This window comes from Saccoglossus kowalevskii, chromosome 20 (assembly GCF_978046115.1).
Source record: "Saccoglossus kowalevskii chromosome 20, keSacKowa6.1, whole genome shotgun sequence".
In the NCBI taxonomy this organism is placed as follows: domain Eukaryota; kingdom Metazoa; phylum Hemichordata; class Enteropneusta; family Harrimaniidae; genus Saccoglossus; species Saccoglossus kowalevskii.
Genome location: NC_140660.1, coordinates 13,395,308 through 13,421,944, shown reverse-complemented (window position 1 = coordinate 13,421,944; position 26,637 = coordinate 13,395,308). Strand labels below are relative to the sequence as shown.

The 26,637-nt window shown below is 34.8% G+C and overlaps 1 protein-coding gene across 1 annotated transcript; it reads right to left on the bottom strand.

Moving 5' to 3' along the window:
* On the bottom strand, positions 1 to 26,637 carry LOC100371518 (major facilitator superfamily domain-containing protein 6-like). The gene is made up of 7 exons (XM_085494322.1): positions 26,579 to 26,637; positions 15,752 to 15,986; positions 13,049 to 14,586; positions 6,629 to 6,790; positions 4,320 to 4,562; positions 3,281 to 3,385; positions 1 to 2,078 (listed from the first exon to the last, which is right to left on the bottom strand). The coding sequence occupies exons 2-7, from the start codon at positions 15,754 to 15,756 to the stop codon at positions 2,074 to 2,076; spliced, it is 2,058 nt and encodes a 685-aa protein (XP_085350448.1). The 5' UTR covers positions 15,757 to 15,986; positions 26,579 to 26,637; the 3' UTR covers positions 1 to 2,073.

The following is a 26,637-nucleotide window of genomic DNA, read 5'->3' as shown; positions in this document are numbered from 1 at the left end:
TTTTATTTGATCACTTTTATTGACAAGAGAATCAAATTTGTGAAAAACCACACCATCATAAAAACAAAGTAATTAAAGTTCACTTGGGGGCGCTCTTCAATGTAGAGGCTGAAGTAACATAAATTTAGGTTTCGCACCATAAATACAAAATCTTCATCCAATTCACGTTAAATCATTAGAGATATTCTGTGGTACCAAACTAGTAAACAGTGAGATAATACATTATGTACTGTTGAATTCATTTGGGGAGAACCTCGAATATAAAGAAACATATTTATTGTATCTTGGATAATTAAAATAGAATTTATTTGTCTTAACTATAAACACCTCTCAGTGTTGTTTACAGCATTGTACATCCTATCCGTTTTACCTGATCTCAATAACTGCAGTCAGTGTATTTCAACCAGAGTTAAGGGGGAACCAGAACTGTAATTGCATAATAGTGTATGACACAGTGGCAGTGAATAAAACGTTCATCTCCATCAATCTGGTTCGATTAACAAACTTCATTGATGGAGGTGAACATGAACGATGCATAAAACGTAAATTTCAATTGACCTCACTGGGATGATGCATGCACTGTAGAATACGGAAAAAGAACCCGAAGCATGCACACTGCGTACGCAATAAATTTTATTTTCATTCATTCTACACACTACAGAAGCTTATATCGTTTTGGTTTGAGTTAACATTAACTGTACCTTTTATTTTTATTCTTAAATTTCAATAAAAATTTATCACTTTAAATTTCAGACAAAAAAAACCTGTGACGTCCACATGCATAAATGATACATGTGACAACCAGAAATATTTTTCAGAGGATGATAGAGGAGGAATTAACATAATTTATTCACCTGCAATTTGACAGTTTGGAGTGTGTGCTGTAAATGAGTTATTTATTCAATGGATTCACTGACAAGTGTAATCTGTAAAATTAAATGGCAACGTCATTGCACAGCACATGTTCGAGTAAACAAAAAATGTATGTTATGCATGTTGTACAAGTTGCAATGAGTCCCATAGAGCAGTGGAAGTCACACAGCGCATGTTTGAATTTTGTGTACTTTATTTTAGCTTGAATTAATTTTCACTGCAAAGACTTTTTTGGTGTTTTGTTTGAAACTTATTTTCACAGAATTTTGACAAATTGAATGTAAAATATAGGAAAAAAGGTAAATTCGCTGGAATTTATTTTCACTGAATCATTCCTTCAGCGAAAATAGCAAAATTAATTCCAAGCGAAAATAAAGTATTTTACAGTAAGTTACTATGAGTGCCATAAAAGAGCAGTGGCAGTCACGCAGCGCGTGTTTGAATTTCATGTAAACAATGTACTTTGCCCACATTGTATACGTCGCTATGAATCCCATATCGAACAGGACGCGGCACAACAACAAACACTTTAAATCTGCTTGAGCATACAAAGTTATTGTTTAAATAGAAAATCTGTTAGGCCTGAACAAAAAAATAACCTTGTGGATGTGCAGAAGTATTTTTTAATATGAGAGCCAATTTTTTTTGCAAAATTTGAAATGCAAGAACCTTTCAAGTCCAGTTAAGAAAGTAATTTTGATCACAGTGTGCAATAATCACTAAGCTTAAGTTCTCTTCATTTCGTCATACATGAGGACTGCTACGGACAAATTGTTGTCGGGCGACGGAAATTTGAGTATTCTCGGGATAGAACATTTTCACAACCAGGCAACCATCACCTGTAATTTGGATTAGTTGTTGAGAGTTTTCTGAACATTGTAACAAAACTACCCCTCCATGTAGATTGTCCCATAGTTGAGTTTGTGTTGTTTTCTCAAGTTTTCACCGGCTCCACCGGCGTTCCACAGCAGCGCGCACAGAGCCCATAGAAATGCATGTACAGTGGTGCGCGTCTTAGCAACATGGAACGTCTTGTGACGTAGCTCCGCCCACGAGGATTGGCATCTTTGGCCGTCTTAAACCAGCAACGTAGAGCGCTCTGCAATGTATCTCCGTCCTGAGAATGTCCAAGGGTTGATGAACTTTGGAAGGATTTTACACTGTTTTGTAAATAGTTTCTCAGAATAACAGCAAGCATGGTTAATCTGAAAGGAAAAACAGCAAAAGTTATAGTGAATCAAGTAATTGGATGTACCGATAGTATTTTTGTGCGCCCTCTAGTGGCAAAGCATAGGTGTGATGTAGGTGGCCAGATGACAAACTTGTTGATATATTTTTAAGCATGTACATCTTATCACTACTATTACCTTGGAAACTTGTGCGCTCTGGTGTAATAACGTTTCAATTTCGTCTGCATGTTTGTTTGTTTGTTTTTTAACATTTTCACCACCAGACTTGCTTGCCCAAATTTTTGATATTTTCTTCAATATTCCTAGAAATGAACCCTAATTTTGAAGCCAACAGACAAAATCTGAGAATATTTTCAGTTTTTGCTCAAAAAATTTGACATTTTTTATTCCAATGTTCTAAAGGAAAGTGCAGACTATAAAACAGGACTATTTTGTGAATTTGTGATGAAAAGAGGGAACTGGGGGTGAAAAGGTTAAAGGGTATACAGTGTATATTTGGAAATTTTCAGAGTGAAATCATCCACATACTGTAAAATGACTAATTTTCACTGAGTTTAAATTTCACTGATTTACCATTTCAGGCATATTCAGTTGGTTTTAAATTCACGGTTTTATCATTTAGATAATGTGTTCTATGCTAAATTTTACATATTCACTGGGTTTTAATTTAGCGCATTTTTCCAGTCAGCAAAATAAGCAAAATTAAAACCCAGTGAATAATTACCCCCTTTACAGTATAAAGAAAATGTTGTATTGAATAGGCAGAATGTCAAAGAGACAAGTTTCAAATTATCCTTGGGGACGGAGCTAACGTCACAAGACGTTCCACTCTGAGCGAGCTGCTGTGGAACGTCGGTCGAAGGGCCAGTGAAAATAGCTAAATTTGTAAAAAAAAACACAAACTCATCGTTGAAGTAATCCTGAACAACCAATTTTATATATTGCATACGCAGGTACAATCTTGTTACACTGTTCAGGGGAGTCTCAACAACCATCCAAAAGTACCGTTTTCTGAGAGTTTTCGACCTTTGTTTTCACCGTGATGGTTTCCAAGCGATGAAAATGCCTGGATGTCCGCCCCCAACATAGTGCCATCAGTCAGTTTCCATACAAAAATGGGGGGGGGGGCTATTGAACATTTACACAGCTATTTTTTGTTATAAGCACACTTTCAACCAAAAATGTGAAACCAAGTTTCAGTTTAAATGTATTCTCACCTAACTTGTTGATATCTTTAAATTCCAATTCTTTTGCCACAGCTTTTTTTCTTGTTCTGAATAATGTTTTGATTGTTGTAAAAAGTGAATGTTCTGTTTCAGCATCTACAAAACAATCAAGATTACACATTTTATTTTATAGAAAAAAATTAATGTGTCAATTTTATCGAATTTTCCTTTCCTAATAGATGCAAATAGCTGCAAACGACCATGTGTTATTTATTTTATCACATCGAGCAGACAATCACCATGCACGATAACATAAATCACTCACACACGCTCTTCCACAAAACATCAACACTTATATTTGAAGTATGCAATATTTTATGTTATGTATTATAATAGGTTTCACATTACTCAATAACATACATGTACATACATTGTTTGCTGAAAAAACTGGAAAATACACACAGTAAATTTTCAGCCACAGATACTTTTTTTAGTAACCGTGTTTCAGCAGTGTGAATCATGCACAATCAATCATAATTTATTGAGTACAACCTGTATAACATTTTTGAAATGAATCGAGAAATTGATCACTCGCCAGATAAAAATGTCAGAGTGCTGTGGAAGTGACTGAAATTACATTCTCACGAACGTAGCACACTTTCTATTAAAAGTCACACAACTAGAGCATTTTCGATTAGCATTAGCGTGGAAAGCATAGAAATGCTCACACAGTGTAGAACGCATGACTGCGATCGCGGCTGCGGCGTTTCAGTGGCGGCTTCACCATACATTTTTGCTTCTTATAAAGAATACCCTAAACGTCAAAAGAGAGTATCTTACTTATCAGCACCAGTGCAGCAAACGACATTTTGTTATGTGCAGTATTGTTGCGCAATAGTTTCAGTGACGTCATCCATGTGATATACCATGTAACATCCATTTTTATTCCATGTCATGTGACCTAGTCTCAACCAATCACAGTATGCGTAACAGCAGTGAAATGTGATAATGTCCAAATATACCGTGATTTCACCTGATATATCATTTTTGTTTATACTACCACACAAGTCCAAAGACACAAAGATCTTACCTGATATACCATTATCAAGTATACTACCATAGTGTCCCAATACACCATCTTTAGTTTCCAGAGTTGGTTGAAAAGGATCAGCTGGTACACCAGCAGGAGCAACAGGAGCAGAGTCGCTGACTAGTTTTTGAGACAATTCATTTTCTTCATCTGACGGTGCTTTTATCATCCATTGAATATATCCAAAAAATACTAAGATGGCTAGACTGGATGCACCTACAGCCCTGAAAGTTGTCTCGGTGCCTAAAGCAGGAAAAACGGAAAATTTGTGTTTAATACAATTTTAAAATGTTGTTGCGTTCTTGAGCTACTCTGAGTAAAAAGCGGTCCACCGTTGATCATATCTTGGCGCTACGTGTGCTGTCTGAGCAGATGCAGGAATTCAATAGAGGGTTCTTAGTATCCTACATTAATTTTCACAAGGTCTTTAACTGTGTAGAGGCCCTATGGAATATCCTCAAAGTTCATGGTTTTCCCTACACCTCTGGTTGACCTGATCTCCTCTTTGTATTCTGAAACAGAGAGTGCTGTTAAGTGTGCTGGTGATGTGTCTGTCTATTTTCCTGTCGAGGCAGTTAGACAGGGATGCACACTGGCTCCTATGCTTTTCAACACTTGTATGGACTGGATTATGGGAGGTGTGACGGAAAGCACAGATTGTGGGGTCTCGTTTGGAAGTGTCAAGATAACTGATCTTGACTTTGCAGATGATGTCTCATTGTTGGCAGAGTTGGTTGCTTCTGTAGCAATATTTTGTGTCAAAATATGTCTAGAATTATTTGTTTTTAGTATGAGAACTTTTTAGGTTCACTATCGATCTGTTTTTTATGAGAAAAAAAATGGTAAAGTACCGTAGTACACATAACATGTCATTTTAGCAGCGGTTTTCATAGACCATCGCAAAAACAAATTTCCTTTTGAAACACCCACTAAAAATTATTGTCAATTTTACTTTTAGGCAGCAAAAAGTACCTACTGGTAATATATCTTTTTTTTTTTACCATACATGTATGTCACTTGGCAAATTTTGAGAATATAGAAGACACCTACAACAATTGAAAACTGTCTGTAATAAAACATCGCCTGTACAGGTGTTATTATTGTCGCATACGACTTGTTTACCACTTCCGTGTGACTGAGAATGTTCTAGAACCGTACTGTGTCTGGGTAGAATTTTTAGAAGTTGGTTGAATAGGTAATAGGACACAGTAGAAGGCAATAGAAGGTAATGGAACATTCTAGAAATTTGTAGTAAATTCCAGACTCATTATGTATGCTGATGTAATGGTCTATTTATAGACAGTATGGGTATATATAGGGGAGTTGTTCAGCACTGAGATCAGATCGGAGATCTCATTGAATTGTATTGGAGTTTAAGTATCTAGTTATTGGAGTAGTGGAGTTTTACCGCGTTATTGTACTTGATGTTTGCAGAGTATAATAATACCAGTACCAGTTGAAACCTCATCTGTTGGCTCCGTGTTCGTATTTTATCATCGCCGCCAGGGAAGTCTTTCTGTTACTGTTGCCATTTTGGTATTTGAACCATCACACCTGTACTATACCAATTACGGTAATATTACGTTGCGTGTGACAATTATATTTTCGTCAGACGAAAGCTCTACTGTAAGTGCATCATCTGATTCTAATCACAAATCCAAAACTTGAAGGCTTAAAAAAAAACATAGTTGAACTTTGGTGACCATGCCCTTTGTTATATAATATTATTCCCTTTATCATAGTTTGTTTCAATATAAACATGCATTGTCATAATTATTTTTGAATACAAACAAGTTTTGGGGTTGAACCAACAGTGGGGAATCAGTCTACCAAATGTCCTCAATAGATATCTTACAAAAACATTGGTGCCTAATTTGTTTAATTATTTTAAGGGACATAATTTCCAGCTTTATTCAAAGTAATTCAGATATTATAGTATAAAAACAAATGCCTCATCGCAAAAAAAAGTGCTGCATTTAGACGTGAATAGATTCATAAAACATGCAAGATAACAGAAAATCTTAGCTGGCTTTTGTCCAAGTATTTTGTACAGGTATATGTCACAAATAAATGATTCACTGAGATAAATATGAACTGCCTTATTCCATCTTTGATGGTACGGGCAAGGTAAAATCAAAGAAAGCTTAGAAAGAACTCCCGTGTGCTGAGAGTTTTGGAGACACATTAAAAATTAATTCAAAATTACTTATACTTGAGATATTGATGAAATAGCTGAAAACTAATTATGCAAATAAGGTAACTAATATGAACAGATTTAAGTGTAAAACTAATAAAAAAAGGATACATACCGACTTGATGTACCAGTATGCCACCTAGTATAGCCCCACACCCTCTACCAAGACCATGGTGTATGCCTTGTAATATACCCTGGGCTGAGGAACGGAGATTAGGATTCACTGCTTGCCCAATATAACTGGTGAGGGATGCCCACACAAGGGCATGTGTTACACCTAGAAAGCAAAACATACCATGGGTTAAAGCGAGGGAGTCATCACCTTTGCATAGGACAGACCACCATAGCGAGTACTGTAAAATATTTTATTTTAGCTGGAATTAATTTTCGCTGAAAAGACTTTTTGTATGGAATTTATTTTCACTGATTTTTCATGAGTTCAAAAATCAGTGTGAATACAAATTCCATACAAAATACCCAAAAAGTCTTTTCAGCGAAAATTAATTCCAGCGAAAATAAAGTATTTTACAGTATGAAGAACTGATATTGACATTTGTCTTTTCTTCCTAATTTTAATCGATCAATGCATATAGCAAAGTATTTTAACACTATACTATTAACATGAGGTTATTACAAGGATACCTTAAAGTATGCACCAAGCCAGTACAGCGGGAGTATCGACCAACGCACAGTGGAGGTCTGAGTGCATACTTTGAGGTATTCTCGTAATAACCTTATTATTATACATCTTTTCCTCCCAAGGAAACACCATGGGAATGTCGAAATCCAAAATGTTTAGAACAGAATCAAACTCTGGCGGTAGCCATGTTTGTTTGTTTTATATTATTAGAGGACGCTAACGTGCGTAATCATTCCATATTTGGAATTCGGATTTCCTAATATGGTAGGATGAAAATATCCTTGTAAAATACTGGAAAATACAACACGCTGTAACTTATGGCATTACGGTGACAGATGTATTATAATTTGATGTATCAGAAGTAATTTTGGCAAAGTATTACATTGTTTCATTAGTGGTGAATTGACTTACAGGTATTTCCAAGGTCAAAATAACTAATACTGTAAATTCATTAATTTGTTGTAACTGTTTTTTAATCTTGCTATTTTAGTTTTTAGTATAATTTAGTAAATTTAATTCACATGAACATGTAAATCATCCCTTCAGGGAAAATAGCAAAAACATATCCCAAGAAAAAATATTTTACATTATTTGCACTTTTTTGGAAACGTGATACTAATAAAGCAAACACTGTATGCAAAATTGGCAAAAAACACATTTTAAACTAACAAATTCTGACAGAAAATTTCAATATTTGAGTTGAACATACGGGTACTGGACAAATGTCATAATTACCCAATTATAAAAATTCAATTACTGTTGACATTTTGATGGTAATTACACTATAATTTTAATTTAATAACATGTACAGTGAATAACTCTTTTCATGTGCGGCTCATTACTGACATGTTGTAACAGAACTGATATTATCACAAACAAGAAGTAAATGCCACAGTCCCGGTCTTTGAAAAAGGAATACATGGCTTCATGAAAAACTAAATAAATTTAAAATTCATTGTACCAACATCAACATTTTTTTTTGGAATGAGTAGGATTTAATGTTTAAGGCATTATTGTAGTATAAGGGTTCATAATAGTCCTGTCTTAAGAATGCCATTTTTGAATTTCACAAGTCACAAATGTTGTACTTTATGTTTCCGGGGAGAAATTGGGGTAAAAGGTTGGAAAATCTATAAATTGTAAAATACTTTATTTTTGCTTAGAATTAATTTTCGCTAATTTCGCTGAAGGAATGATTCAGTGAAAAAAAAAATCCAGTGAATAAGCATTTTTTCCTATATTTTATGTTCAATTCGTCGAAAATCAGTGAAAATAAATTCCACAGAAAACACTCAAAAAGTCTTTTCAGCGAACATATTAATTCCAGCTAAAATAAAGCATTCTACAGTATTTCATGGGTTTTGGTTATAAATGTTTGCCATTGTTTGGCGTTTCAAACATTGTTAAAATAATAATTACTGTAGCAGTGTAATACAAACCAAACTCCACACCCCTCATCTACATGAGCGCTATGTTTATTTTGTTATTACCAGTATTCAAACACTGTATTTAACTACGGTACTATTAAAACTGGTTGGCATGTGAGTACATGTACATGTGAAAATATTATAAAATACTATATTTTAGCTGGAATTAATTTTTGCTGAAAAGACTTTTTGGATGTTTTGTATGGAATTTATTTTCACTGATTTTACATAAGTTGAATGTGAAATATAGACAAGCAGCCTGTCGGCTGAGATAGCTCTGCTGTTAGCAATGCACATTTCAATTAAAGAACAGAAGATATCATTAGAAAATGAACAATATGCATAGTATCAATGCAATGGGACTTGCTGTTTTCAACAAGAATTCAAAAATATCATTTTTCATCATAAATGATTGTGGCTTTTAACAAGAAGAAAATATCACTTTTTACCAAAAATGACAAAAATATTCACCAAAATTAGAGAATTAAAGATATCATTACAAAATGAATAAATCTGAGAGAGGTCCATATGTAGTACCTATATATGTAATATCAAAGCAATTGAACATGCGGTTTTTAACAAGAAGTCGAAAAATATCACTTTTTACCAAAAATGACAAAAATATTCACCAAAATTAGAGAATTGACGATATCATTACAAAATGAACAAATTTGAGAGTGGTCCACATGTAGTACCTATATATGTAATATCACAGCAATTGAACTTGTGGTTTTAACAAGAAGTCGAAAATATCACTTTTTACCAAAAATGACAAAAATAATCACCAAAATTAGAGAATTAAAGATATCATTACAAAATGAACAAATCTGAGAGAGGTCCACATGTAGTATTTATATATGTAATATCAAAGCAATTGGACTTGCGGTTTTTAACAAGAAGTTGAAAATATCACTTTTTACCAAAAATGACAAAAATATTCATTAAAATTAGAGAACTAAAGATATCATCACAAAATGAACAAATCTGAGAGAGATCCACATGTAGTACCTATATATGTAATATCAAAGCAATTGGACATGCGTTTTTTAACAAGAAGTCGAAAATATCACTTTTTACCAAAAATTACAAAAATACTCACCAAAATTAGAGAATTGAAGATATGATCATGAAATGAACAAATCTGAGAGAGGTCTGCCCAAGGTACATATACACCAAGTATCAAAGCATTCAGGCTTGTAGTTTTCAAGAAGAAGTCGAAAAAGTAAAACATTGACACAGACGACGGACGACGACGGACAATCACTCATATGATAAGCTCCGCTCGACAAAGTCGACAGCGGAGCTAAAAAAAAGTATATTCACTGGATTTTATTTTCACTGAAGCATCCACTCAGCGAAAACAGCGAAAATTAATTGCAGGCGAAAATGAGTGAAGCAAACACACTAACCACTTCACCACTGCCACCTAGGTACATGTGTACAAAATTTTATTTTATTGAGATTTGCAATTAAAGAGGGAGGGCATTATCGCAATTGGTGTCAGAACAAAATTGGAAGGTGAAGAATAGGTGATTTTCTGTTCGCTGCAAGATCTCACATAATGCTTTGAAGATGCTGAGTGAATGTCTGCTGCAAAAATTAAATGATTTGATTTTGAACTTCAAATTCTCTTTTTTATAGTTCAATATCAAAATGCCGAGCTTCCAGATGGAAATACAGAAAGATTTTGAGTTCACGCATATTGGTCGTGTTTGTCGGCGGGGAAATCCTAAATTCGTATGATTTTTCACTGTCGATTTTTATTATTTCTGGTTTACTTATCACATCATAAGCAATACATTATTTTATTTACTTCTAATGCTGAATATTGTTCTTTTATTTCTGTTGCATGTTTTCATTTGCCATTCTATTCCCTGTCTCAGTTCGTTCTGCATGTTGTAAATTTTCGCGAATTTTCAGGCTTTTTTGCAGGGGATGTCCGGGCATAGGCCCACCCCTATTTTTTGGTAATTTTCTATTTTCAGACCCTGGGCTCTTACCCGGATAAATACGGTACCCTCACTTCATCAAAATTGGCCATCATCAAATTTATATAACACATTATGAAGCATGGTAAAGTCGAAAAAAATAATTTAATTCCATTTTGAATCCCATGTATAGTATTCATGTTACCAAAACGCTATGACCTTTGTCTGTCACAGTGTTACATCAAACTTCATGCACAACCTGAGATTTGGACGTAAAAACAAATGGTCTATTTTACAGGGATGAGGATTTTTCTGCGAATTTCTAAGCCCCAGGGATTAATTTTCTGAAATGTCTAAATCTTGTTCATTCACTGGAAGTAAACACGCTGTTGGGTAATTGTTGTCAGCTGCAAGAGCTGTATGAAAGATCTATAATTAGGAACAAATTTCGTTGGGCATTGCTTGATAAGGAAGCGACTTTGACCGTGCGAATTGGTAAGAAAGATGAAGTGGTAAGTGAAAAATTGAGTGACTTCATCAGCAAGTGCAAGGGTCACGCGAAAGGCGCAGTGTCTGTATCGTAACGATTTGATCAACTACGGTTCTCGGACCCCGGCTACTTTGCTTTCAGCTTAAAATTAAAATTCTCATCCTTGATTTTATAAGCACTAAATATTTTGATATCTTGTCATCCAGAAATTCCGCAGTGGACTATTACAATCGCGGATTTAGTCATTTTTACAAGGTTCGCCATTTTTGTGGCACTTATGTAAACAATGGCTGTCCAGTTTGCGCGAACATGTCCGTCTATACTTATGCTTTTGAATCATATACGTTAAATAACGGTTCTGAATGGAACAGCAGACAGAGAATGCTTTATTCAAAAACGTCATCAAACTCTTCTCTCAACCTTAAATCAAACATGGATACAATGACTATTTTATCCAATGTGTCCAATTTTTTTTTTCAAAAATTAATCTGTGCCTACTTCAAAATTCATGAAGTTGATACATACAAGCAGAAAATAAATTTCTCTCCAATAGATTTCTCCAAATTTACGTTACAATAGCATTGGTGAGAGTCTAAATTCAAACGAGTGAAGCAGTTTACCATCCACACAATGTACAATGTAAAAGTGAACTGTATCTTGGATGCTGAGAATCTCTTTTTTTTGAGAGAGTGACACATTATTAAAAGATCTGTGAATCGAAAAAAATTTAGTACAGCGAACATTTCACGGCTTTGGAGTTATTGACCAAAAAGAGCTACCTATAGAAAGTATCACACGTGTGATTCAAAGTGGCGACAATGACACTAAATAGCTTAGCTTATGCTACCCAGCATGGTTTCAATCCCAACTAATTGGATGCGTAATAACCTAATTTTAATATTCAACAAAGGGAATGTGAAATCCAACAAGAATAATTACAATACACACTGCACACCTGGTGGTGAAAACCCTCCCAATACAGTGAGATAATTATACGTGTATTCTTGGGGGCGGAGCTACGTCACAGACGTTCCACGTTGCTAAGACGTGCCCACTGTACAGCGTATTTCTATGGGCTCTGTGCGCGCTGCTATGAAACTCCAGTCGAAAAGGCGGTGAAAACGACACAAATACAACCTTGAAGTACCAGGGGTAATCTCAATTATTAAACCAAATTTATATATTGTACACATAGAAGTAATCTTGTTACACTGTTCGGGGAAATCTCAACAACTGTCCCAACGTACCATTTTCTGAGAATATTCGGACTTTGTTTTCACCGTGATGGTTGTCAGGCTGTGAAAATACCCGGATGTCCGCCCCGAGAATACTTAAAGAGAAACTCAAATACTGTAAAAGCATTTATATTCATTGACATTTAATTTTGATGTTTTGAGCATATTCACCGTGTTTTAATTTCACAAATTTGTCAAGAAAACAATGAGTTGTATTGTTATTTAGGCCAGACTTTTTTTATTCCTTGTTTCGCAAGTTTTTATAAGGCAATTTTTTTGAGGAGGGCGAAAAAAAAATTAAATTAAATCTTTTTTTCCATTAGATTTGTGTGATTCTCAAAGATTTGTAAGTGAGATCATTGATCGGAGAGAAGAAATAAAATAAAATTTTATTCCATGTATAACCTTGTTTCTCATCTGCACAAGACATCTGTACTTTGATCATGATACTCCCACGAAAATGCAACTTGAATTTGTTATGCGGTGGGCGGTAAAAAAATGAAGATAAAAATAATATTTTTTTAGCTTTTTATTGCGCTTACAAGTTGGCGGGCACGAGAAATTATGCTGAAATAAAATTATATTTTTATTTCATTTTCGGCTCCTGTTCATTCGGCGGGTTCGCGAAACAAGGGATAATAAAAGTCTGGCCTTACACGTATATTTAATTTAGGGGATTTTACCTATCAGCGAAAATAGCGAAATTAAAACCCAGTAAATAACTAATGTGTTTACAGTACTAGCCCAAGATGTGACTCGTATCAACTAGTCCTAGTAATATCAGGTAATAACCCTCATAATATAATCCAACTCACCTTGTAACATTTCAGCTGGTAATACGAACCAAGGCTCCACCAGAAATGAGATGTAGAGAAACCTAACCGTATAACAGCCGAGACCAATATACAGACAGGTAATGTGTCCTAACACTTTAATTATTTTATAACTTATAAAATATGTAATAACTTCGGAAATATGATTGACAATGGAACATATCCCGAATAACGTTGGTGTGCCTCCAATATCTTGTAAATGCCAGTAGAGAAACGTAAAAAGAAGTCCCATACAGAAACCAGTAAACCACGCGATATACAGTACCGAGGCATATCTCACGGTCGCAAATAGTCGAAAAACATCCACCCAATCAGTGTCATCATTTCGGACCTCGTTTCGCTGCTCGCATGCAATTAATTCCTGCGACTCTGTCTCTTTACTCGTATTGTTATTCGGTTTAACAACCTCGGTTAATTTTTCATCCTTTCTAATATGACCACTTATTGTCGCCTCTTCAATGATATTTCCATCGTTCGCTGCCTCAGGAGAGGAGTCAGCTAAATGAGTGTAATTTGTAAGTTGTTTGTCGTCATCGTTGCAATGATATTTGAACTCCAGCTGCGTTGCCGTTATGAACGCACAACTCATCAATACAGCGTATATTCCAAAGCAGATGATGTAATTCTTCTCACTTTCGTCAAGTTGCCCGCACGGATGATCCGGTATGACCTCCATCAAATCTAAACCCAATCCGACAAAGAGCATTGCAAGGCCCCATCCGATCGATCCAAACATTCGCTGTCGGCCGTAATACTCAATCCGCTGTAAACCTAAATATCCCAACGTTGCTGAATCCACTAACGTTATCGCCGGAGCACTAAAAAACTCACCTACAATGACAAGCATCATTAAAACAAGAAACACTTGTCTGACGTCATCCTCGCTGTACACGATGGAACTCGTTGGTGGTTTGATTAATGAATTTGCGTCCAATACATCTTGTAATGCAATTGGTGTTACTGTTTTATTAAATAAAGTCGAATTTTCTGAATCCCGAGGAAATCTTCTTCCTGAATTCCATGTTTCAGAAGTTCGCGTCTGACGCACAGACAGTTCTAAATTAAGACTCACAATGTTATCATCGTCAGTTAAAGTATTAGTATCGTTTGAGTTTTCGACCGTAACGACACAAGACTGAGCCGCTGGTTGTACGAACGCTAAAGCTTCAGTAAAAACTATCCAAGCAACAACCGCTAAAAGCATCACAACTTTCGCTTTTCGGTATTTGTCTGCAAATCCACCCCACATTGGTGCCGCGCAGAACTCGACAAACGGTCGCAAGCCAATCAGAATACCACTCTGTGTCGCAGTCATCCCCAATTGTTTAAAATAAACGGCAAGAAGAGGAAACAACGATCCGAAAGCAGCGAAAAAAAAGAAGTAGAATGTTTTAGCAACTAGCAGATCATTATCTATACTGTTACACAGAGCGGCACAACAATTGCGTTTCTTCTCCAATGCCTTTTTCTCCATCAGGGAACTGGTATCCTCTTCACAACGCTTCATCGTAGCTTTAAAACTGTTTAAAAAAAAAGTTTAAAAAAAAATTGATTTTAAATATTGTGGAATCAAGAAAAATGTACTGCAAACCCCTTTTAGTTTCACGATAGACCAATTTTCACTTTTGGAACATTTCTATTTTTCGGGTTCATGTTCGGCCCTTTCAAAATGCCCCCTAATTTGATTGTATAATCATAAAGCTTTAACTTTTCCGAATACTGGTAATCATTTTTATTTTATACAGCGTGGATATCGACCACCGTGAATCTGTTGTGAATGCGTAGAGTAAACCACGGTAATCGTGCATAAACTACGCTTTAACAATGACCCGTTAACAAAAGTGAAATATGGTAAATACTTCATACCCTATTCAGTTTACCTATTAAAAATTGCTACCGTAAAATCTGTATTAGAAGCCGCATCCCTAACAGAAGTCGCACCCATTCTTTTTGAAAAGTTGAGAACCAAACATTTCTCATATGTGTAGATGCTCTAATAGAAGCTGCATTCCCTCCGTTGCATTGCACCATTTTAATAGAAGCCATTGTTCTCTAATACAGATTTTACAGTGGTTACCAATTTTTGAAAAAAAAATCATGCCAATTACCGGATTCTGCCATCCCAAAAAATTGCCCACTAACCTTATTAACCTTTCAAAATTTTGAGATATTTAGATATATTTCAGCCATAGAAAACAATGAGCATTGCATTAACCTTTTCACCACCGGTTCCCTATTTTCATCACAGATTCACAAAATAGTCCACAATATTAACAAAAATTTATAAGTCTGGACTTTTCTTCCATAAGATTGGAACAAAAATAGAAAAATGTTTTGAGTAAAAATTTACTCAAATTTTGTCTGTTGGCTCCAAAATTAAGAATTATTTCCAGAAGTATTGGATATAAATAAACGCAAAACATTTTGGGTGAAAAGTTTGATGGTGTTTAAAACAGACAAAACTACTATTTTCACTGCATTTCATTTGTAATTCATTCCTTCCATCCTTGTAATAATATATCAAATATGTAAAAATTAAGAAAATGACAATATTTTTACTTTTGTGTACCACTCAACATAGTTGATGAAACTTTGATGAGTTAATAAGGTTAGTGATTTATTACTGGTAAAGTTTTAAATGATAATAAATCGCTAACTGAGCACTGTCACAAAGCGATGCCGTACCTCATCAAAAAGTTGATAGTCTCCTATTCACCGTCTTTGATATTGTAATGTAGCAGCAGATTTGAATACTGTCTTTAAAAAATAAACTTGCACATTTCTCTAAATTGTTCATCAGCGCAGGATCTGCTAGTCATAGTGCAGTATTTTTGACATCAGAGATAGCAGCTGTGTTTTTCACAATGATTAGGTACTTGGATCACCATTAAAGTCACTGGTTGTGTTATAGCTGTATTACCTAAGAAATAAAAAAAAATATGAAATATGAAATCAGGGTTCAGAATTATCTGTTGCCCTGGGCAACCCTTTTTGCCATGGGACAACAATCTTGAAACTGGTTGCCTAAATTTTTTTTAGTTTCACAATCCATATATATGCAATATTTGTAGGCCAACGCAGAATTATTTTGTAAATATATTAAATATTGTAATTTTAACAAATTTCTCAAAACAATTCTACATTTACCAAAATATTCATAGAAATTAGAGAATTGAAGGTATTGTCAGGAAATGAACAAATCTGAAAGAAAGGCACATTCGCCGTTTTTATAAAGTGTTGAAAATGAAAAGTTTACGCCGATGGACAACAGACAGTCAGAACATCTCTGCTATGTCGACTAAGTCAACAGTCGGCTAAAAATGATTTTTTGTTTTAAATAAAATTAATGCATGGGGATTATGAGAATATTGAATATGTGGGGAGAAAACACACCTGCTGCATACAAAAGCATATGTGCTTCTAATTCTCGGGGGCAGACATCCAAGCATTTTCAACGCCTTGCAACCATCATGGTTAAAGCGGGGGAGTCGTCACTTGCGCATGCGTCAGATGGTCATAGCGTGTCATTGTTTAAAAACATGTGTCTACCCATGAGCCTTTGCGTGCTGTTATCATCACTTGGGACTCGATTCCCACACGTGCTCAGGTGACAACCCTCTCGCTTTAAAACAAAGGCAAAAAACACTCACAAAATGGTACTTTGGGACAGTTTTTAATACTTTGGGACAGTTGTTGAAACTTCACCAAAAACAGATTACTCCTACGTGTGCAACATATATAAATTTGATTGCTCAAGATTACTTCAAAGTTGTGTTTGTGCTATTTTCTGGAATTTAGCTGTTTTCACCAACTTTTCGACCGGCATTCCACAGCAGCTTGCGCACAGAGCCTATACACATAGAAATAGAACGTTTTGTAACGTAGCTCAGCTCCCGAGAACAGAGAGAGTGAACTATGTTTTTTCCAAGCACTGTATAAGTTCTGCGGAACCTTTATCGTTGGTTTACATGCACTACTACTAGAGATGCGCTTCTAATTGACCAAATACAGAAATATCTTTATAAACATTGTTGGAGACAAGATAAAGACAGAACACTGAAACAGACTAAATTGAAACTTTTTTCGATATGGTTATTCTTACAATGTACAGTACAAATGACTAATTTTCACTGGGTTTTATTTTTTGCTGATTTACCATTTCAGGCATATTCAGTTGGTTTTAATTCACGGTTTTATTATTTAGATAATGTGTTCTATGCTAAATTGGCCATATTCACTGGGTTTTAATTTACCGCATTTTCCAGTCAACGAAATAAGCAAAATTAACACCCAGTGAATAATTAAGACTTTTACAGTATTGCAAATAACACTAAATAAATGTTGCTAAAAATAGGACAGCCTGTCAAATAATGATTTTTGATGGTTTTAATTTAATTTTGTAAATTAGAAATAATTCTATTTATATTATTTGTTGAATAAATAAGACCAAAAAAAGTTTTTGCTCCTTGTCTCAAAAATATGTGTTCAACATTTATTTATTTATTTATTTATTTATTTATTTATTTATTTATTTATTTATTTATTTTTGAATATGTTCATGTAAAAGCTACGCAGAGATTTCTATTAGAGATACGCTTTGTATCACGTAATATCAAGACTTTCAACTCATGTAAAGTACAGTTTTAATGATTTACTTCACAGGTGGCAATTGCAGAGACCATCGGAAGAATTATTAGTAATAGGGAGTAAATCACTTTGCATTCACTGTACCGTAATATTCATTTCTACTGGAGATACGCTTTGTATCACGTAATATCAAGACTTTCAACTCATGTAATTTACAGTTTTAATGATTTACTTCACAGGTGGCAATTGCAGAGACCATTGGAAGAATTATTAGCAATAGGGAGTGAATCACTTTGCATTCACTGTACCGTAATATTTATTTCTACTGGAGATACGCTTTGTATCATGTAATATCAAGACTTTCAACTCATGTAAATTACAGTTTTAATGGTTTACTTCACAGGTGGCAATTGCAGAGACCATTGGAAGAATTATTAGCAATAGGGAGTGAATAACTTTGCATTCACTGTACCGTAATATTCATTTCTATTAGAGATACGCTTTGTATCACGTAATATCAAGACTTTCAACTCATGTAATTTACAGTTTTAATGGTTTACTTCACAGGTGGCAATTGCAGAGACCATTGGAAGAATTATTAGCAATAGGGAGTGAATCACTTTGCATTCACTGTACCGTAATATTCATTTCTACTGGAGATACGCTTTGTATCACGTAATATCAAGACTTTCAACTCATGTAATTTACAGTTTTAATGGTTTACTTCACAGGTGACAATTGCAGAGACCATTGGAAGAATTATTAGCAATAGGGAGTGAATAACTTTGCATTCACTGTACCGTAATATTCATTTCTATTAGAGATACGCTTTGTATCACGTAATATCAAGACTTTCAACTCATGTAAATTACAGTTTTAATGATTTACTTCACAGGTGGCAATTGCAGAGACCATTGGAAGAATTATTAGCAATAGGGAGTGAATCACTTTGCATTCACTGTACCGTAATATTTATTTCTATTGGAGATACGCTTTGTATCATGTAATATCGAGACTTTCAACTCATGTAATTTACAGTTTTAATGATTTACTTCACAGGTGGCAATTGCAGAGACCATTGGAAGAATTATTAGCAATAGGGAGTGAATCACTTTGCATTCACTGTACCGTAATATTCATTTCTACTGGAGATACGCTTTGTATCAAATAATATCAAGACTTTCAACTCATGTAAATTACAGTTTTAATGGTTTACTTCACAGGTGACAATTGCAGAGACCATTGGAAGAATTATTAGCAATAGGGAGTGAATCACTTTGCATTCACTGTACCGTAATATTCATTTCTACTGGAGATACGCTTTGTATCAAATAATATCAAAACATACACATGTACATGTACAATTGAAGTGAATCACAGTTTAAAGTGTAACTGAATTGGGACAATTGACTTTTTTTGTGTGCAAAATTTATTTATAAACAACATTATGAAAAAAAATCAAGTGAAAAGGGTATATAAATTGGGTAAACAGTCAATGATATTCCGAAATCGCGCCACGCCCCCCTCTCCCATCACCTTCGAGTTTTTTCGGCATTACGAGTGTAACCGAAATGGCGCCACCAACGGAAGCATAAAGCATGAGCTAGCTAGCAGACAGGATTGTTTATCATTTTCCATACGCACGCGTTTCGTAAACATATACAACGAGTTACCAAGATCGAGAATTCTTACGAGTTACCATCATATACAACGAGTTACCACGATCGTTTTCATGGGGAAACGCTGTGTTGTTGGCGGGTGTAGTAACACACACGGCGATCGCGTAAGTCTTTATGGGTTCCCAAAAGATTCGAATTTATGACATCAGTGGACCAAAGCCGTCAAGAACACCAGGAAACATTGGGATGGACCTTCTACCGTTATTTGCAGTGTCCATTTTACGCCCGAATCATTTGTTGATCCACCATCTGGATTCGTTATGAATTATTTGGGTTTCGGGAATAACTGTGTAAATAACCAGAAGAATAATATTTTCCATGTAGAATATGAATATTAATTTGCTTGAAAAGTTTAGAATGTATTCATGTTATTATGCCAGAGTCGAAATAACTAGATCGATCGTGGAACAACAACAACAAAACACAAAATGGCGATTGGAAAATGTAAGCACTGGACGCATTCACCGTTCACGTACTTTGTGTCTTTACATGATTTCTTCAGAAGATCAAGAAACTGAAAATTGCACACTGATATGTGTTTAGAATTTGGATGAACAAAAGACAGAAACTGGAAACCAAGCCGGTCACGATGTTCAAAGTCTGTGTCACGGTCATTTTGGGAAGGTACACGATCACCCACATCGCGTACTTTTCTTGCAGGTTCAAACCTGTATGAGCCAATTTGTCCCTGGCACTCTAAAACAAAATCGTGACATCTCTCATTGTCATCATACTCTTCGATTTCATAACTCTCGTCAGACGATAACATAGATTCCGTGTCGCTTTCCGAGCACTGCATACATATAGCGGCCATTGTGAGACGATGACAAGTTCCCCCCGTGACGTCACAAAGTACCCTTGTATGCTAATTAGGTACTCTAGTTGGAGCCTCGCTCTGAGTCGACCAAGAAACTGAACGTGGGCGTGTCCTTATCCAGAACATTATTATTGATCGTTTACTTAATTTATGTACATTTTTCACTTGATTTTTTTTCATAATGTTTTTATAAATAAATTTTGCACACAAAAAAAGTCAATTGTCCCAATTCAGTTACACTTTAAATGGTTTACTTTACAGGTGGCAACTGGAAGGTTCATCAACAATAGAAAGTGAATTACCGGTACTTTACATGTAGAACAGTGATCACAATAGTACCTGGTACTCATTCACAGTTGTATGCATAGTTAGTCAGCACTAAAACGCAAAACAGTTTGACCTTTGACACGTAACTGTCACCACTAGTACAGGGAACAGAAAGGCAATACAAACAATGTATAATAGACCATTTTCCGTTCACTGCGAGAATCACGCGTTATGCGTGAAATCGAACGTAAAAACAGGACAAACAAAGGTCATCGCGTCGTAGTGGCGTCAAACATCCCGTGGGATTCGACAAACACGAAAGTATTTTGGGGGACATTTCCATGCTTAATAATGTGCTGTACACATTTGATGATAGACAATTTCGATTAAGTGAGGGTATTCGGAAACAATATTCCTCTGTCGAAGATCGGCCGGTCGATGTGAGCTACGAAATAAAGAAATTCGAGTTCAAAATCAAATTGTTCGATTTTTGCGGCAGACGTTCGACGCGCGTCTTTCATGCATCTCGCGAGATCTCGCAATTGTACAGAAAATCACCTATTACAATTCAGTCATAACTTGCTTACTTTAAATCGACAATAAGAGGCAGTGGTTACTGTAAAACATTTTGAAAAAACTACATGTATTTTAGCAAATTGACTTAATTAAAAACAATCTCATTGTGACAATAAAATGTCTTTTAAATTAGCTACATTTTGAATTTAAGATTATCAAATTACAAATAGCTAAAATAACATGCTAATAAACATGTTTTACAGTACTTTAGAATATTTTATTTTAGCTGGAATTAATTTTCAATGAAAAGACAGTTTGGGTGTTTTGTATGGAATTTATTTTCACTGATTTTTGACAAGTTGAATATAAAATATAGGGAAATGGGTATATTCGTTGGATTTTATTTTCATTAAATCATTCCTGCAGCGAAAATAGTGAAAATTAATTCCAACCAAAAATAAATTTGTTTACAGTGTATGCATGTATGTATCAGCAAAATAAATTCCATACAAAACACCCACAAAATCTTTTCATCGAAAATTAATTCCAGCTAAAATAAAGCATTTCACAGTATTCTGCGAGTTCATTTAACACATTGAGATAAAGTGACAGTACAATTTTCCTGAAATTTACAGAGGTATTTATTTCGCATTGTAGCGTGTTAGCATCTACCTACCAGCATATTTACGACGATCTCTCTAAAAACAGACAAAAGAGACATCTAAAACTGCTCATGTGTGTGTAGCAAGTCCCACACAACAGGAATATACATAGCATTCAATTAAAGGGCTAGTAAAATGCAAATACTGTGGAATACTTTATTTTCGCTGGAATTAATTTTCGCTGAAAAGGCTTTTTGGGCATTTTGTATGGAATTTATTTTCACTGATCTTTGATGAGTTCAATGCGAAATATAGGAAAAAAAAGTATATTCACTGGATTTTATTTTCACGGAATCATCCCTTCAGCGAAAATAGCGAAAATAAATTCCAAGCGAAAATAAAGTATTCTACAGTACCCAATTTCCAGCCAGTCAATAACAGTAAGTTAACATGTTATTACCTAATTAGGTTTTTTTTTTAAACCGGGGAACAGCGGCATGATACTCTCAGTTGGCTCTCTCTTACCAAATAGCTGATTGAACTTTCAGGTCATATTTCTTGAGCCGCGCACTTCCGTGCTGCCGTACAACATGAAATCTTTCTCAAAAATATTTTTTTCTCCATGAAAACTTCCCAGCAACACCAGCTGACAATGTGTCTGGACACCAAATACACTAAAATTACTCCAAAAATATTTCAATGGCGATAGATACAACCGTTAAAATGGCGCGGAAACCTTCCGACATGGCATTTCCAGGTCGATCCGTTCTTCCACCCCACCCCAATCGCTTGAGTGCTCCGCTCCCTCGCCTATGTGTGCTCCCTCATGTTCATTTTTTCTGAAAAAACCCTGCTACTAATAAAATAGTAATATTTTGTTTGCATGAAATGTGTACACAAAGTATGTGTTGGTAATAACTGAGTTCAGAGTTGAGAGTGCAAGCTTTTTCATAGTAAAATTTTATATACCGGGGGTAATTGCATACACTATAAAATATAGGAATTGTATAAGAAAAATCTGTTGGTTTTTTTGAAGGAAATCGAAGCAAAGACCCCACACATTTAGACAATTGTCTTTGATGTGCCAATGAAATATGAACCAACTTGAACTAACTGGAGAAAATTACTAAACAGTAGAATACTAGTACTTTTTATACATCTAAGTACAGTGCTTGTTTTGTTTTGTTTTTTGCTTTTTTTAAATTTTCGCCAGGCGACATTTCCAAGCATTGAAGTAACTGATGTCTGTCGTAAATTTCCAGGTCGATTCGTCCTTTCACACCTATTCCCCCCGCTTGGTCGCTCCGCTTCCTCACCAGTGTGTGCTCCCTCTGGTAACTTAATTACAAATTTCTATTAAAAGACAACATCAGCTGATAGCTACATTGTAGCTTGGTAGTAAAGTTACCACCAGACTGTATTTTATGTCTTCTATTAGTAACATAGATAAATACCACAAAGAATACCAGTAAGTTAAAAATTTTAGATGGCAATAATATTCACTTTGAAAAATTATTAGTTTTTATGGAAACACAAAGTCAGCTGGTTGTCAGCTTGGAAGTTGAGTTATGACTGACTGTACTGTACATGTCTATGCCATAATGAAATGATTACAATTATTAATTATCATGAAAATTTAAATTAGACAGCTGTAACCAATGACACATCATTGAATGGATGATGGATTGTTTTGAGGAAACATTGGAAGAGTCATTTGGAAGCTATTATATGATGATTTACACTCTGTCGGCAAATAAACTCTCACTGTGCCAACATATTGGTTATATCAACCACATGAATGCCTTCATTTTTTCTGCAAAAATTTCTATCATTTTTGCATTTAAATGATAATTTTTTCAAATATGAAAAAAAAAAAAAAAAAAAATATTATAGTATGCATGTTTATTTTACTGGTCATATTTTTTAAATCAACACATTATTTTAAATATAAAAACAAAATTATTAAACATGAAAAACATTTTTATTTTAAGTAGAGAACTATACATGTACGCAAATTTATTTTAAAAAACATGACAAATATGGTGCTTAATAAAGTGAAAATTTTAGTATTTTTTATTAACTTTTTGAAACCACAAAATTTCTAAATTTCATAAGCATGATATTTAAATTGAAATATAACAGGCTACTTTTGCCTACATAATTTAGTATCATATGTTTTAGCAAAGACTTTCATAAACTTGTCTTTTGCATGCGATTACATCAAATACTGTAAAATACTTTATTTTAGCAGGAATAAATTTTCCATGCAAAGATATTTTGGATGTTTTGTGTGGAGTTTATTTTCACTGATTTGTTGATGATATGAATGTAAATTATAGGAAAAAAAGATATATTCGCTAGATTTTATTTTCACTGAATCATCCATTCAGCAAAAATACATTCCAAGCCAAAATAAAAGTATTTGACTGTATAGCGTGGGATTACATCACATATACAAGAAATGTGTTGTTAAAGGTTATGTAGTTCTATGCTGAAAATACCAGCGTTTATACAAGCGCCGATATATTATATTTAAAAACCCTTTTTTTGTCAATTTAAGACCCGTTTTAATAGACAAACACACGCAAATATTTTGAAAAGACATATTCATCAAATAATTACACTTAATAATATGATAATATTTTGAGCACTACAATTTTTGCTTAGTTAATTTTTTTTTTTAATAGTACCAGTTTTTAGCTTGCATTTTTATTATTTCTATCACCTACGGCTACTATTTTATCATCTTTTTAAACCTGGTTGCCAGTGTTTTTTTTGTTTTTTTTTCATATTTCACTTTGGCTCCTTCAAGACATTGTATCCTTCGTGGATCCACTTGGAATTAAGTGCCATTAATGTAATATATTATTTTCTAAGGGGTGACGAAAATTGATTTTTGTGCTCGAGATTTAATTCAAATTGAAGACTCTATGGCGTGTTAGCCTTATTTCTATCATACGAGTTCATGGGGCTATGAAGATGAAAAAAAAAACATTTTGAAATACAAGGGTAAAAAATATCTTTGAAAATGGTTAAAACTGATATTTTTTATACTTACTACTTAGTATGCGGGGTATTTGAAACCGAAATTGTCATCTAAGCGTTAGGCCGTCGCTGATTGGCTGCTGTGCTGGAATGCCAATTTTTAGTTTCAAATACCCCGACTTAGTGTTCTATGTTCTTCGCGTAATTAGGTGTTCGTATGCAAGGGATTTTTCCACACAAAAACGACGAATTCGGCCGAATTTTGTTATCGGTTGGCTTAATATAACCCCAACGGACCGTATTTTTGTGAAAGATTGGTATTTTTGTCCTGATTTGTAGGAATCTGAAAAACGCGTTTCACAACTTGTCTCTTATTTAGTTTTATGCGTCATTCAAGATGGCGGCCCCCATATAGTAAATATCGTATTTATTTTATTATCACGGTGCGCCAGCTGACTGTGTTAGTATGGTGAGTTTATTTCTCATGTCACAGAATTTTAGTTAGAGACACAAGATGAAAAAGTTGACATAATTAGGCCAAGAAAAAAAAATTTGGTTTTTAGTAATCCTACCAGTCAATCGTTTAAAGTGTAGGTTTGTCACCTGCACATGCGATAACAACGCACGGTAAAAACACAAAGGCTTATGGGTAGACACGCGATTGTAAACAACAACACGCTATGGTCGTCTGCCGCACTCGGCAGGTGACGACTCCCTCGCTTTAATTTATGAAAATTAACCATGTTCTACCCACAAAAAAGATTATGTTTATGTACATCTTTTTTTCGTGTAGTGGATTATAACCAGAACATGACTGTTACGAAACATACCATAATGACAAGCTTGTAATTTTTGGTAAGTTAAATATGCATGACTGTGATAGAAACAAACTGTTACAGAGCTGGGAAAAAAAACTAAAATCAAATAAAAAAAAAAAAATATTATTGATTGGATTTGGATCGAAATTGTCTATTTCTGCATTTTTTTTTTAAATTTGGTAAAAAAAAAACGTTGATGACATGCGAGATCAATAATAATTATTATATAACAGTTCTGAAACAAACACAAAAATGAGGTTTTGTCTCCTATTTGAGTTTATACTAGGTTTGCATGTGTATGAACGACCTTCAAATCAAATGTGCATAAATGTACTACAATGTAGTACGTCTTGTTTTTCAACTTTTTAATTTGGCGTCATTGGGAGCATATGTGGTTCATTTAATCTAACAAAAATGTTAGATGTCCGCGAGCCCGGGGGGGCTACTTCCATAGAAGTGCAATACGGGTATGTGCCGCCCGACTGGGGTGTCATTTCACGTTATTTTGTTTAGAAGTGGGTAGCCATTTATCAATGGTTTGGTTTAGAAATGTGTAGCATTTATTTACTTTTTCACAGATCCTTATATTCAAAGCCAAATACTGGAAAAGGCTGAATAAAATGCATTGCACTGGTTGCGAAAGTTGTGAGCTGGGTGTTTTTTTTTTCGCTGAAAACACTTGTGTTTAGAAGTGGGTATATAAATAGAAAAAAAATGGTTTAGAAGTGAGTATGGTTTTCGAGAGGTGGGCTTCACACCCTTACCCACTTAATGTGGAAGTAGCCCCCCCCCCCCCCCGGGTCCGCGAGTTACTCGCTCAGTCTTGACATTCGTATTTACGGCAGGCCAAAGGTCATGTAAACAAAAATAAACTTCGAGGTGCTGGCATCTCATGATCTTGCAAGATGTGACCACGTCGTCAAATTCGTTTATGGTTCCTACACGACGACGTTACGGCAACAAGTAGTAACTGGTGTCAACATTTTGAGAAATTATGTTTAAAATGTATATTTTAAAATAATGAAGGCAACTGGCGATCGGCTTTCGAGTCGATCCTCACAGTGAAAGTCACCGACGACGACGACTGTCGTCAACCCACCGATATCCGAACTTTCGTTAATTCTGATTTCAGACACACGATGTGTGGGTTAGAATGTTAGCTTATAACAACTACAGTTTGCTTGGGAATAGAGTACTGATCGTGTTGTAGTAGTAATATGAAAAATCGAAGGAATACTTACGACACAGAGTCAGGAAAACACAGTGATACAAACACAGTTCGACAAGTTTTGAATGAATG